The following is a 15979-nucleotide window of genomic DNA, read 5'->3' as shown; positions in this document are numbered from 1 at the left end:
TGGAGTGTCAGATAATAAGTCTTCATCCAGGATGTTTGTTTGTTTGCAGATATTTTGTTGAAGAAACACACAACTTGTAGTTACAGTCAGTGTGGTATCTTATAAATTCTTGCTTTTGAAATAAAGGTTAAAACTCTAAGACAGATTCTGAACACAAGCCTCTAAACTACAAGTCAGAGTCTGACCTGAGATGTCACCTTTTGTACATTCCTGTTGCGCTGCCTGATTGTCATGACAACACAGCACTGACATGGACTTTATAAACGCTTTACTTGCCTCTAACACTCTTGGTCACCTGCATAGAGTTATTATCTGACACTCCACTCACGCCAATTCTATGATCTTTTGATCTCTCTGCTGATAAGCTGTGTCTCTCTGTGGTCACCTCACTAACTGCACCTGATGAAGGGGCTGCACTCCAAAAGCTTGTGTGATTTCAAATGAACCTGTTGGACGACAAGCTGGTGTCATGTGACTTCTGACTTCAAACACTTATAGAATGTGTTTTCAATCCTACCGTGACTTGACAATAAGTCAGCTTCTTAAAATTTATAAAATGAGAATGTCAAGTGAAGTATGTCTAACCTTGAGCGCTTAGAAAAAGAAATATTACAACCATAGTCTAGTCAGACAGTAAAGACAGAAGGAATGATTTCATCGACTGTGTCTGACACCACACAATTAATCCCCCTGATGGAAGAAAGGTTGGCTGCGTTCTCTTTCTTCAGGAACATCCAGCTAATACCACCTGACTACTGCTTGTTTTATTCATCTGGTGTTCCATCTAATTCCTTGCAGTCTTGGTCAAACCTTCATGTAATTTATTTAGATTTTCAATAAAATAAATTTAACTTTATATTCCACAATTTTAACATCTCCTTTTAAGGTTTGAACGGTTCACTTCGTACACTGCACATGTTGTGTCAATAATTGGAGAACATGGTGGAAAAATCAAGATATATTGACAAGTAAACAAATGGCTAACTTCTGTTTCCTTGTCAGTAATGCCTTTTGAACAGAACATAAAGTTGCGCAACTATGTAGAGATAACAATTTAAAACTGGGAAGACCACTTTGTGGTCCCCACACCAATCTCTATTCACGACCTACTGACTGCATTACTCCGCCTTGGCAACAATGTAATATTACACTTGTGTCAGCACAACCTTGGCATCTTGTTTATCCCATGATGAACGTCCGACCACACATTCATGCAATCCCTAAAGCTGTCTCTTTACATCTTTTCAATCCTGCCGACCTGTCTTTTGTCTCGGCTCATTAGCAGTGAAATCTTCACCTGGAACTACTTCACTTCTGGACCTGACAATTCCAATGCATTCCCTGATGGAGACCCACATTTGTCCATTGAACACTTGAGGTCGTCTAAAACTCCACTGCCTGAGTCTCAACTTGAACCAATTCCTATTCTCTGTACTTTCTACCTGACTGATACTATTAACAGTAATTGTATTAAATTCTCATTTTTGTTTACAAATCGTTACTTGGCTATGCCTATTGCTATTTTGGTAATCTCCACCAGTCCAACCATACTTCAGGATATCTGCACTCGTTTAATTATGTCCGCTTGCCCACTCTTGATTTTAAACGGCCCACTACTAGTTGCCAAACATTTAATTGTGTCGGCTTCAAACCCAAGAAGAGACTTCCGACACCTTCAGCGAACAAACTCACATCCAGAACCTCAACCCAAGCAACAAATCCTCTCAAAACTCGCTAACTTCCTACACCTCTTAGCCTCTGTACATTTCCTCTTTTCAGGCACTTTTTCAAACAATCCTCTTTCATCAAGCTCTTGATCATCAGAACTAACAACTTAATAAGGCTCAGTTGTATTCTGGGATCGTTAATACTCCAATCAGATGCCTTCAAAGTTTCCCTCCATTAAAGAGATTTTATTATTGGTTGAAGTCATTGCCAAGCAGAGGAAAACGAATTGGGGAGTTATTTCAAAGAGCTACGATATGCCAAACGACCTCCTTCCACACTGGCCTACTCTGATTGTACAAAAACAAAAATGATTTTCAGACTTGGGAAGATCCCTCAAAAATGTCACAAGTAACCAGCTTTTGGGCAGAGTCGAGCTGCTGAGATGATAGACCAGGATTTAGGGGTACCAGGAGTGATCATATGCTGAACACAATCAAATTTTGAGGTGGTAGAATGATGTGGTCTTCGGCATTTTTGACACTTGGACCAGTTTCCTTCCTTTCCACAGAACAAGTCAAATAGCGGCAGCACAATGTTGCATGGCCGCTCAAGCTTGCTCCACCGTCGATGATGATTGTGGCTGGTCTTCCACATCAATTCAACTTTTGCTCATATCTCATCCTCTTTTCAAAACATCGATCTATTCACGTGTAGTATCCCTCTTGCTAACTTACTGAGAATTCATTCCAATCAATGAACTCCTAACGCTGACCCACCCCACGTCAAAAAATTCAGCTGAGATCAGGAACTGATCTCGCCTGTATGGCTGAGCTGGCTTTTAAAAAGTTTGCCGGTGAGAAAGTCCCAGTGAGAAACATTCATTAAAAAAAAAAATTGCATGGATTGCTCTCCAATCCTAAACTCTATTCAAATTCAGTTGGTTTGTGATGCAGACTGATGCCCTGCAGAGAGGGCTCAATTGCCATACCAGTGAGCTGACCACAAAGGGTCTTCGCCTCAACCCCTCTACTTCCCTGACGCATGGTGATCTTCAGGTTAAATCATAACCAGTTGTCTCTCTCTAAGGAGTCGCCAAATGGCGTGCTAAGACTTTACCTTTCACCCTGATAACATGGCAACAAGCAGATAACACAGCTGATGTCACTGACTAATAGAATCCTCAACTATACTAATATTAACCATGTGATATCATCAGAAGGCATGCTCAACTAAGTTTTAATTTGCAAATTAAGTTAACAACCATTCAATCAATATTACTGAAGTACTCATATTACTGATCGTCTCGATACAACATTGTGGTGACATCTGTTCATAAGTGAAGTGTAATGTAATTGCACTTACTGTGGTTTTATCAATGTGATCCTGCAATGCGTCAATAAGCAGGTCACCCACAGGTTGCCAATCAGTGTGGACCCCCTCAGCTGTTCTCACATGAGCCTCAAGATCATCCAGAGCTTTCTGCAGTTCTTGAAGTTTCTCCAACGCCCTTTTCCACCTGTTTCTGCCAGTTGCTCGCACGGATTTTCAGTTGTTCCCAATTTTCCTTCACCTCTGTTGACTGTTTGCGGACAGCTTTGGCAATTCTCTGGGCTCTCTCTTCCGGGGCAGGTTCTGGAAATATGGAATGCAAATAATTTATCAACTATTCATGATTTTGATCGATAGATTTTCTTTCTCATCCCCTTTCCTTTAAAAGGTTTCTATGGACTTTCTCCTGAAATTGGGATATATAGTATAAGACGAAAGATTTTGGTACAGGCACATCAATGATAAATTCTGTAATTAGCTGGCAGGTCGCGGAGCCATTAACAGACAATCACAGAGAACCAATACAAAGCCAAATAAAATTCTGCAGATATTTGAAATTTGTCACTACCAAGGAAACTTTAAAGAACGAAAAGGATTAGTGACTAAATGGGTACAATTCTCAACAAAAGATTTGAAAAATCCTTTCAGGATATCTTTCATAGCTATGAGACAAACATCCAACACAAACCAACTTTCATCTTTCAGGACTGGCAAGTTAGAATGATAAACCCAAAGTCTACCCTGCATAGTTCTCTCTAGAACTCACTTAATGAGGTTGTTAAGAGATGTAGAGATAACAAAGTGTGCAGCTGGATGAACACAGCAGGCCAAGCAGCATCTGAGGAGCACAAAAGCTGACATGTTGGGCCGAGACCTTTCATCAGAAAAGGGGGAGGGGGAGAGAGTTCTGAAATAAATAGTGAGAGAGGGGGAGGCGGATCAAAGATGGATAGAGGAGAAGATAAGTGGAGAGGAGACAAACAAGTTAAAGAGGTGGGGATGGAGCCAGCAGAGGTGAGTGTAGGTGGGGAGGTAGGGAGGGGATAGGTCAGTCCGGGGAGGACGAACAGGTCTCCGGGGCGGGAAGAGGTTAGGAGGTAGGAAATGGGGGTGGAGTTTGAGGTGGCAGGATGGGATAGGTGGGCTGGTTTTGGGATGCGGGAGGGGGAGGGGTGATTTTGAAGCTTGTGAAGTCCACATTGATACCATGGAGTGCAGGGTTCCCAAGCGCAATATGAGGTGCTGCTCCTGCAACATTCAGGTGGCATCGTTGTGGCACTGCAGGAGGCCCAGGATGGACGTGTTACCTGAGGATTGGTAGGGAGAGTCGAAACAGTTCGCGACTGGGAGGTGCAGTTCTTTAGTGCAAACTGAGCACAGGTGAAGCGGTCCCCAAACCTCTGTTTGGTTTCCCCGATGTAGAGGGGGCCACAATGGCAACAGTGGATACAGTCTACCACATTAGCAGATGTGCAGGTAAACATCTGTTTGATGAGGAAATTCTTCCTGGGGCCTGGGATGGGGGTGAGGTATCGGGACCAGTGAATTTTAAACGTTGTGATGACAACATTTATGGATATGCAGGGAAAAGTGCTGGGTGTAGGGAGTGCTAGAGGGGAGTGTGGAGCGGATAAGCGGGGGTCACCTAAGGGTGGTGGGAAAAATGTCTTTGGTGGTGGGGTCGGATTGCGGATGGCAGAAGGGTCGGAGGACGACGCATTGAATCCGGATGTTGGTGGGGTGGTACGTGAGGGCGAGGAGGACACTGTTTTGGTCGTTATTATGGGGTGCGGGTGTGAGGGATGAGTTGTGGGAAACGCGGGTGACACGGTCGAGGGCGTTTTTGACCACTGAGGAGGGGGAAGTTCCGGTCCTTGAACAACCCTCAACAGTTTCTCTTTCAATTCCTCCCACTTCCTACAGACAAAGAGGGTGGCCAGGGTAGCCAAATGGGCCCAAGCTATGCCTGCCTCTTTGTAGGTTACATGGAACGCTCCCTCTTCCGTACCTACACTGGCCCTCAACCCCACCTCTTCCTCCGTTACATTGATGACTGTATCGGCACCGCCTCGTGTTCCCACAAGCGGCTCTAACAGTTCATCCACTTCACCAACACCTTCCTCCCGAACTTGAAGTTAACCTGGACAATCTCTGATACCTCTCTCTCCTACCTGGACCACTCTATTTCCAACCACTGAGAAACAAATATCCATTTCAACTCCACCAATTCCCACAGCTACCAAGATTACACCTCCTCCCACCATATTCCTGCAACAATTCATCCCCTATTCCCCATTCCTTTGCCTCTGCATCTGCACTCCCAGGATGAGGTATTCTATTCCTGTATATCTCAGATGTCCTCATTTTCCAAGGACCACAACTTGCCCCGCTCTGTGGTTGATAACGCCCTCGACCGTGTCTCCAGCATTTCCTGCAACAAATCCCTCTCACCCCACCCCGCAACAACAACCAAAACAACGTCTCCCTCGTCCTAACGTACCACCCCACCAACCTCCGGATACAACGCATCATCCTTCGAAACTTTCAGATTCTCTGGGAGGCTACGGAACAGGCGGCGGAGCCTTTGTCCTTGATCTTTGAATCCTCATTGTCTACAGGTTTAGTACCAGAAGGCTGGAGGGTTGCAAATGTTGTGCCCTTGTTCAAAGAGGGCAGTAGAGATGACCCAGGTAATTATAAACCCAGTGAGCCTTCCGTCTGTTGCAGGAAAAGTTTTGGAAAGGATTATAAGAGATCGGATTTATAATCGTCGAGCAAGCACCAATTTGATGGGAGAGAGTCAACATGGATTTGTCAAGGGCAGGTCGTGTCTCACAAGCCTCATTGAGTAATTTTGGAAGGTGACCAAGCACGTGGATGAGGGTCGGGCAGTTGACGTGGTGGACATGGACTTCAGTAAAGCCTTCGATAAGGTTCCACATGGTAGGCTATTGGAGAAAACGTGGAGACATGGGATTGAGGGAGATTTAGCAGGTTGGATTAGAAACTGGCTTTGGCTAAGGAGGCAACCAGTGGTGGTTGATAGAAAATATTCAGCCTGGAGTCTGGTTACTACTGGTTTGTCTCAAGGATCTGTTTTGGGACCACTGCTGTTTGTCATTTTTATAAATGACTTGGACGGAGGCATTGGTAGATCGGTTAGTAAGTTTGCAGATGACACTCAAGTCGGTGGAGTGGTGGACAATGTGGAAGAATGTTGCAGGTGACAGGTAGACTTGGATGAACTGCAGAATTGGGCGGAAAGCTGGCAGATGGAGTTCAATGCGGATAAATGTGAGGTGATTCACTTTGGGATGAATAATAGGAAGGCAGAATATTGGGTCAATGGAAAGATTCTTGGTAGTGTTGCTGTGCAGAGGGTGTCCATCTATGTCGATCCCTGAAAATTGCCATCCAGGTTGATAGTGCTGTGAAGAAGGCTTACGGTCTTTTAGGTTTTATTGGCAGTGGGATTGAGATCCAGAGCAACTGTCCAAAAAGCTGGTGCGGTCTCATTTGGAATACTGCGTACAGTTCTGGTCGCCCCATTACAGGAAGGATGTGGAAGCATTGGAAAAGGTGCAGAGGAGATGTTGCCTGGTCCAGAGCGAAGGTCTTCTGAAGAAAGGCTGAGGGACTTGGGTCTGTACTCATTGGAGAGAAGTTGGTTCAGAGGGGATTTAATAGAGACATACAAGATGATCAGTGGATGAGACAGGGTGGACAGTGTGGGTCTTTTTCCGAGGATGATGGCGTCAGCTTGTATGAGGGGGCACAGCTAAACAGTGAGGGATAATAGATTTGAGATAGATATCAGAGGCAGGTTCTTTACTCCGAGAGTGGTAAGGATGTGGAACCCCCTGCCTGCCAATGCAGTTAGCTCAGCCACATTAGGGGCATTTCAACAGTCCTTGGATAAGCATATGGATGATAATGGGATCGTGTCGGGGGGATGGGCTTAGATTAGTTCACTGGTCCATCCACATCATCGTAATGAGCAAAAAAGCACACCGTTGTCTCTACTTCCCAGGTGGCTAAGGCAATTCCGTGTGCCCACAAGGGCAACTTTCATTGATGTATCACAGAAAGCATCCTATCTGGATGCATATCACAGCACGGTTCCTCCAGCAAAACAATCCCTAATTATTATGGCTCCTGCCTTTCTTCTTCCAGGCAGAATTGGTTCTGCTTTGTCATAACTAATTTGGGAGAAAATCCACGCTTAGTCTAAGTTAATTCTTCCAACAATTCAGATACCATGGAATACTGAGCAATGAGTTGGTGTGTGAGAAAGAGAGAGAGAGAGAGAGAGAGAGAGAGAGAGAGAGAGATAGAGAGAGAGAGAGAGAGAGAGAGAGAGAGAGAGACAGACAAAGCCAGAGAGGTTGGGGGGGTGGGGGAGGGAGACAGAGAGAGCGCGCGCGAGAGAGAGAGCGCGAGAGAGAGAGAGCGCGAGAGAGCGAGCGCGAGAGAGAGACAGACAGACAGAATAGGTGACAGAATGTGAGTGTGTGAGCGCCTGCATCAGACAGTGAGGTGTTGCTGAGGTGGAGATAGTTGAGAGTGTCGATCACCAACAATCTCTCCTGGTCCACCCAGATCGTCGCAATGGGCAAAAAAGCACACCACATGTCTCTATTTCCCCAGCAGGCCAAGGTAATTTGGAGTGTCCGCAAGGTCAACTTTCATTCATGTACCAAAGAAAGCATCCGATCTGGATGCATGTCACAGCATGGTTTGGCAACAGCTCTTCCTAAGACCACAAGAAACTGCAGAGTCATGAACACAGCATAGTCCATCATACAAACCAGCCTTCCATTCGGTGATTCCACCTCTACTTCCCGCTGCCTCGGGAAAGAAACTGACATAATCAAAGGCCCTTCTCACCCCACAATTACACTCTCTTCTCCCTTTTTCTGAAGGGAAGATGTAAAAAAAGTTTGTATACATGCGTGAAAAGATTCAAGAACAGCTTCTTCACCGCTGTTATTGGACATCTGAATAGGACACTGAAAAGCTTAAATCTAATTTTGATCTTGCTCTCTGTGCATCTTCTCTGTAGCTGTCACTATGTTCCGTTTCACTGATGCGCCTTGTATGGTATGATCTGTCTATACTGCATGCAGAAGACAACTTTTCACTGTACCTGGGCACATGTGACAAAGATGACTCAAATCAAGATAATAAAATGTGAGGCTGGATGAACACAGCAGGCCAAGCAGCATCTCAGGAGCACAAAAGCTGACGTTTCGGGCCAAGACCCTTCATCAGAGATGCTGCTTGGCCTGCTGTGTTCATCCAGCCTCACATTTTATTATCTTGGATTCTCCAGCATCTGCAGCTCCCATTGTCTCTGACTCAAATCAAATTGACTGTGTGCAAGAGAGAGGTGAGCATATGATTGTGCTCAAGAGTGCAAAGACAGTGCATGAAAGTGTGTGTGTGCGCACGATAGAATGTGTGTGCCAGTGACTGTGCTTGAGAGTGTGTGAAAGGGAGTTAGCACAAGAAGGGAGTGTTACAGCATGCATGAGGGAGTGAGTGTGTCTGTAAGTGTGAGTGAGCTTGACAGCAAGTGAATTTGCAAACCTAAGTGTGTGAGGGAGAGATTTGTGGTCGTGTGTGTGTACTTGAGAGTAAGAGCATTGGCATAAGTTCCTGCGACAGTGCATGCAAGTGTGCCACAGAATGTGTGCAAGACCGTGTACGACTGTGTGACGGTATGGAGTATGAATGAGTGAGAATGTGACAGAGCGTGTTCGTGAGAGACTGTGTTCCTGACTCTTTTTTTGTGTGTGTTTAGTGTGTTTGTGCATGAGGGACAGAATATGCATGTGCAACATAGTGTGACTGTGAACCTCTGTTGGTGCCTGTGAGTGAAGTGATGGGGGAGAACAGGGAGAGGAGAGATAAAGAGAGAGAGAGAGAGAGAGAGAGAGAGAGAGAGAGAGAGAGAGAGAGGGGGGGGGGAGAGTGAGAGAGAGAGCGCGCATGAGAGAGAGATGAGATGAGGAATTAGAAATGATGAGTGGTCAATACCTGGAGGAAAAAAAGAACAGTGTGTGAGTGTTAAGAGAAGTCGCTGGATGTAATATGGAGGCTATTGTTTTATTGATTGTACTAAATGAAAAGCAAGTGTCACCTCTCAGTGTTAGGGGACAAGAGATGTGCATGAGAGAAGGAGATATAGTCAGCCTTGTCAGAGACAGCAGACAAGTTGCAAATGCATAGAAACTGACATTAAAGCTTTCTTATCAATGTGTAAAGAGGTGAGACAAATATGACGAGTCAATATTGTACCTTTGCGCTCAGTAAAATCATGGAATCATGAATCAGAGAACCCTTACAGTGTGGAAACAGGTCGGTCAGCCCAACATGTCCACACTGCCCCTCACAGCATCCCACCCAGACCCATCCACCTGTAACTCACCTAACCTACACATCATTGAACACCTTGGGAAATTTAGCATGGCCAATCCACCGACCTTGCACATCTTTTGACTGTGGGAGCAAACTCGAGAAAACCCATGCAGGCACATGGAGAATGTGCAAACTCCACACAGAAAGTCACCAAAGGGTGGAATTGACACAGTGGTGTTAACCAGAGCCACTGTGCTCTATATTATGCGAATTCAGCTGCAAGCATTTTTTTTGAAGAAGGGAAACTTACCATCGTCACAGGATTAGAGTGGTTTCAATCTTCTATCAGCTTTGAGAACCTTATCCATATCTGCCTTCACAAGGGCAAGGTGATGGTAATGGTGAGAGACCGGTTAGTATGCAGCAGCTCGCCGTGCAAAAAATTAACGGCACTTTCATTGCTTTTTTCCTAGGGGCATAACAGAAAGACAAGAACATGAAAAAATCCTGAAATCTTTCTCCAATTTCCATCTCAAAGGGACCATCCGTTCCTCAAAAGTCATAACCAAACTGAACATGGGCCTCCTGCAGTGCCACAAATGATGCCACCCCAAAGTTGCAGGAACAGCAACTCATATTCCGCTTGGGAACCCTGCAGCACAATGGACATGGCTGACAGCTCTGTCAACCACGAATGCAAGGAATGCTCAGTTGAGGAAGAATGCAGACATTTCGGAATCCCTCCAGCAGAAGATGATATCATGAGAACAAATGGATCTGTCTGGACAGTCCTGTTTGTAGATTTTGGGGAGTAAGACTCTATTGTTTGTCATCAAGGATATGGTTGAGTGATCATATTCAGACTGAAGAGACCAAGAATGTGAGGCTGGAGAATGGGTGCAGAACCATGCCTCTCGGAATTCCTGTGCGTGTCTATGTTTGGCTTGGGCTACTACGGTTACTTTGTCGCAGTGTCCTCTGAGAGGCGTGATTCTCCATCCATAATGCAACCAACAAACAGATACAATTGGACCCCCACATACAAACCCATACAGATCAAAACCGGAAATGACAGTACTCATGGTAACAGACTGGACAGTGTCAATTCCAGACAGAGTAGAATAACATCGTTTCATTGGAGGCTGTACCCATGATGTCACCGATCATGGTGACGAAACGTCTGAATGAGAAGAAGCCAGCTCGGCGAGCAAGTTCACAACCTCAATCAGAGAACTGGCTGTTTTGAACTACCTTGTTCAAGAGTTTCAGTTTTGATTTTGAATGTTAAGTCTCGCTCCCACATAGGGATGGAGGATTACTGTTAACAGCTGCATTCTAACTAATTCATATCGAATCATTATTGTTTTGACCAGTCTTCGGGTCAGGCTCCCTCGGTGACTGCGTCTCCCAAATTGTTAAGTTCCCTCGTGAAAGACTCCCCTTTTTTACACACCCAACTAGATCCACCTCAGTTGGTACGAATTAAGCTGATTAAAAAGGATCTTTGTCTTGTGGATACCTTCCTATGTTTCAGAAGGAGTCAAGATAACTCAGGGTGACACGGTGACTCAGTAGTTAGTAACGCTACCTCACAGCACCAGGGACCTGAGTTCCATTCCAGCCTCCGATGACTGTCTGTGTGGAGTTTGCACATTCTCCCCTTGTCTGTGTGGGTTTCTGCTGGGTGCTCTGGTTTCCTCCCACAGTCCAGAGATGTGCAGGTTAGGTGGATTGGCAATGCTGAATTACCCACAGTGCCCACGGATGTGTAGGTTCGGTGCATTAGCCATGGGAAATGCAGGCTGACAGGGATAGAGTAGGGGAATGGGGATGGGTCTAGGTGGGACGCTCTTTGGAGGGTTGCTGTGGGCTTGTTGAACTGAGTGGCCTGTTTCCACACTGGGGATTCTATAAAACTAGCTTCTCCTGAACTCGTGAGAGAGTGAGTTTATCAATTGCTAAATGCAAGAAGTCATAAGGCACCACAAATATGCACAAGTTAGAAACAAGAAATTAGCTCAAAAACCATAAAAGTTAAGAGGGATACGGATACTTCAGCCTTTGGATTGTTTGTGAAGAATAGAAAGTGGGATGTTGTGGCCACTAAGTTGGGCGATCCCCGTAATGTTGATATGAATTCAGCAGTTAATTTTGAGATTCTTGTTGAAATTCTTTTGACCCTGTTTCCCTTTTGACATTGCCCAGGTTTGCAGAGCTCAGAGCAAGAGATTTTCTTTTCTTCTTACCTGCAGCATAGGGCCATGAAACGGCTGTCCCAGAGCCGTGACCTCCACAACTCCTGAGACCACACGAGCACATTCGCCCAGGAATACACACGGACTGATACCAAAGAACTATCGGGATAACAATACTCAGCGTGGTACTGGAAAAGACAGCATGTACAAACAGAAAACAGCTGTAAATAGTGTCAAGAGGTGAAATCAAGTGATAAAGCTAAATTCATGGCTCTTTGCTTGCGTGCTCATTGTATTCAGAACAAAATCAACAAATTAATAGCACATTTCTAGGTTGACGGGCATGATTTTATAGCTATTACAAAGACATGGTTACAAGGAGATCAACACTGGAGCTAAGTGCGCAGGGCTATACGACATTCCAACAAGACAGGCAGGAGGGAAAGTGACTGTCAGCAAAGAAATTACTATGAGAGCAAGAAACGATCTTGGATCGGAAGATGTAGAATCCAATTTTATTTATTTGTTAATGGGAGGAGGACATCCCTAGCTACGCAGTGTTTATTGTCCATCCCTAATTGCCTAGGGGACAGTTCAAAGTCAATCATATTGCTGTGGGTCTGCAGTCACATATAGGCCAGATCATGTAAGGGTGGCAGTTTCCTTCCCTAAAGCACATCAGTGAACCAGCTGACTTTTTCTGACATTTGGCAATGAATTCATGGTCATCATTATATTCTTAATTCATGATTTTCTTTTATATTGAATTCAAATTCCACCATCTGCTGTGCTGGGATTTGAACACAGGTCCCCAGAATGTTATCTCAGTCTCTGAATTAACAGTCCAGCAATAATACCGCTAGGTCATTTCCTCCCCCATCGTGGAACAAGAAAGCCTGTAGCTGACTCCCACTTGGGAAAAACAGTGAACCAGGAGCTTCTTAAATGGGCGATCGCATCTCCTTACATTTTAAGACAGCCATGGATAATCAGGACCTTGTGGGAAGGGACGAAATTGGGGGAGGGAAAATTACATCAGTGTTAGGTAGGAGCTGAGCAGTATTAATTGGGAGGAGCTTTTATTGAACAAGTCAACATTTGATACGTGGGAGTTATTTAAAGACCTACTCTTCAGTTCAGAACTGGCCTATTCCAGGGAAGGAGGAATGACAAGGATGGCAATCTAAGGACTTACGGACATAAGAAATAAAACAGGAGGAGGCCATCTGTCTCTTCCAGCTCGTTCCGCTGATCTTTTTTGCGGACTCAGCTCCACTTACCCTCCCATTCACCATAACCCTCAATTCCTTTCCTGTTCAAAGATCTATCTGTTTTGGCTTTCAAAACATTCAACAAGGGAACCTCAACTGTTTCAGTGGGCAGAGAATTCCACAGATTCACAACCCTTTGGATGAAGAAGCTCATCCTCAACTCAGTTTTAAATCCGTTCACACTTATTTTGAGGCTGTGCCCCCGAGTTGGAATTTCGCCCATCAGTGGAAACAATTTCCGATCCATTTGTTTCATAATTTTAAAAGTTTCTATTAGATCACCCCCTCATTCTTCTAAATTCCAGTGACTGCAATCCTAGTCGACTCAATCTCTCCCCATACAGCAACATTTTTAGTTCTGGAATAAACCTCGTGAACCTCCTTTGCACCCCCTCCAGTGCCAGTACATCCTTTCTCCAGTGAGGAGACTAAAACTGTACAAACTACTCCACACCAAGCTTCACCAGCACCCTATACAACTGTAGCATACCCTCCTGGTTTTTAAACTGCATCACTCTCGCAATGAAGGACACTATTCCATTTGCTGTCTCAATTACCAGCCGCATCTGCAAACTACCTGATTCAGACACAAGGCTGCCCAGCTCCCTCTGCGGAGCAGCATGCTACAATTTTTCACCATTTAAGCAAGACTCCATTTTTCCATAATTGCTACCAAAATGGATACCCTCACATCTCCCATCATTGGACTCCATCTGCTAGACCCTTGTCCATTCACTTAAACTTTCTGCATCCTTCCGCAGATTTTCATCGTCCTCTTCAGACTTTACTCTCTCACTCATTTTAGTGTCATCTGTGAACATAGAAAAATACAGTGCACAACAGGTCCTTCGGCCCTCGATGTTGCGCCAACCTGTGAACTAATCTAAGCCCGTTCCCTCACACTATCCCATCATCATCTGTATGCTTATCCAAGGACTGTTTAAATGCCCTGAATGTGGCTGAGTTAACTGCATTGGCAGGCAGGGCATTCCACGCCCTTACCACTCTCTGGGTAAAGAACCTGCCTCTGACATCTGTCTTCAATCCATCACCCCTCAATTTGTAGCTGAGCCCCCTCGTACAAGCCAACATCATCATCCTAGGAAAAAGACTCTCACCGTCCACCCTGACTCATCTTTCTCTGATCGTCTTGTATGTTTCTATTAAAGGCCCTCTTAGCCGCCTTCTCTCCAATGAGGACAGACTCGAGTCGCTCAGCCTTCTCTCATAAGACCTTCACTCCAGACCAGGCAACATCCTGGTAAATCTCCTCTGCTCCTTTTCCAATGCTTCCGAATTCGTCCCGCAACGGAGCGACCAGAACAGGTCGCACGAGCGTTTTGTGCAGTTGCAGCATGACATCACGGCTCTGGAACTCAATCCCTCTACCAATAAAGTCTAACACACCGTATGCCTTCTTCACAGCACTATCAACATGGGTGGCAACTTTCAGACATATATGTACATGGACGCCAAGGTCCCTCTGCACATCCACACTACCAAGAATCTTTCCATTGGCCCAGTATTGTACCTTCCTATTATTCCTCCCAAAGCGAATCACCTCACATTGAACTCCATTTGCCACCTTTCCGCCCAACTTTGCACTTTATCCAAGTCTCCCTGCAACATGCGACATTCTTCCACATTGTCCACCACTCCACCGACTTTAGTGTCATTTGCAAACTTACTAACCCATCCACCTATGCCTGCGTCCAAGTCATTTATAAAAATGACAAACAGCAGTGGGCCAAAAACAGATCCTTGAGGCACACCACCAGTAACCGGACTCCAGGCTCAACATTTTCCATCAAACACCACTGGTTGCCTTTTTACCGAAAGCCAGTTTCTCATCCAAACTGCTAAATCTCCCTCAATCACATGGCTCCGTATTTTCTCCAATAGCCTACCATGTGGAACCTTGTCAAAGGCTTTACTGAAGTCCATGTACACTACGTCAACTGGCCTTCTCTCATCCACATGCTTGGTCACCTCCTCAAAATCTCCATGACGTTTGTGAGACACGACCTGCCCTTGACAAATCCATGTTGACTATCTCCAATCAAATTGTTGCTTCCGAGATGATTATAAACCCTATCTCTTATAACCCTTTCCAAAACTTTTCCTGCAACAGACGTAAGGCTCACTGGCTGTAATTGCCTGGCTCATCTCTACTGCCCTTCTTGAACAAGGGCACAACATTTGCAATCCTCCAGTCCTCTGGTGTTAAACCTGCAGACAATGAGGACTCAAAGATCAAAGCCAAGGGCTCCGCCACCTCCTCCCGAGCTTTCCAGAGAATTCTCAGAAAAATCCTCTCAGGCCCAGGGGATTTATCTAGGTTCACACCTTCTAGAATTGATAACATCTCCTCCTTACTAACCTGAATCCTTTCAAGTCTAATAGCACGTATCTCAGTCGTCTCCTCGATGATATTGTCCTCTTTCTCAGTGAAAACAGATGAGAAATATTCATTTAGCACCTCTCCGATCTCTACCCGGTCCACACACAACTTCCCACTTCTGTCTTTGATTGGCCCTATTCCTACCCCAGTCATCCTTATATTCCTCACATACCTTGAGAAAACTTTATGGATCTCCTTTATTCTACCTGCGAATGACTGCTCAGGACCCCTCCTTGCTCTTCTTAACTCTCTTTAAATCCTTCCTTGCTCATCTGTAACTCTCCATCGCATCAACTGAACCATCTCATCTCAACATCACATAAGCCTCGCTCTTCTGCTTAACGCGAGATACAATTTCTTTAGTAAACCACGGTTCCCCCACCTTATCACTGACCCCTGCCTGACAGGGACGTACCTATCAAGGACGCGCAATATCTGTTACTTAAACCAGCTCCCCATTTCGATTGTCCCCATCCCCTGCATTTTGCTACCCCATTGTTTGCCTCCTAAGTCTTGCCCAATTATAATTGCCTTCCCCCATCTCTAAGTCTTGCCCTGTGGCATGTTCCTCTCCCACTCCATCGCTCAACTGAACGTAACCGAATTAAGGTCACTCTCTCCAAAGTGCTCATCTACCACTAAATCAAACACCTGGCCTGGTTCACTGTCAAGTACCAGATCCAGTGTGGCCTCCCCTCTTGTCGGCCCTTCGACGTACCCTGTCGGGAAACGCTCCTGCGTGCATTGGACGAAAA

The 15979-nt window shown here is 45.2% G+C and overlaps 1 protein-coding gene across 2 annotated transcripts in view; it reads right to left on the bottom strand.

Annotated features, from left to right (window-relative positions):
- The window catches only part of LOC132208377 (pregnancy zone protein-like), an 86831-nt gene that overhangs the window by 5322 nt on the left and 65530 nt on the right, over positions 1-15979 (bottom strand). The window contains exons 7-9 of one of the 2 annotated variants that reach the window (XM_059643982.1): positions 11604-11740; positions 9668-9826; positions 3031-3300 (exon numbers count right to left, since the gene is read on the bottom strand). In XM_059643982.1, the coding sequence (XP_059499965.1) occupies positions 9718-9826; positions 11604-11740 (246 nt within the window). In that variant the 3' untranslated portion in view covers positions 3031-3300; positions 9668-9717. Of the gene's footprint in view, positions 1-3030; positions 3301-9667; positions 9827-11603; positions 11741-15979 lie in introns of those variants that run through there. The other variant, XR_009444451.1, reaches the window with a different exon arrangement.

This window comes from Stegostoma tigrinum, unplaced genomic scaffold (assembly GCF_030684315.1).
Source record: "Stegostoma tigrinum isolate sSteTig4 unplaced genomic scaffold, sSteTig4.hap1 scaffold_371, whole genome shotgun sequence".
NCBI classification, from domain to species: Eukaryota; Metazoa; Chordata; class Chondrichthyes; order Orectolobiformes; family Stegostomatidae; genus Stegostoma; species Stegostoma tigrinum.
The sequence above is the reverse complement of the archived record's forward strand: the minus strand, read 5'-3'. Positions and strand labels throughout refer to the sequence as shown.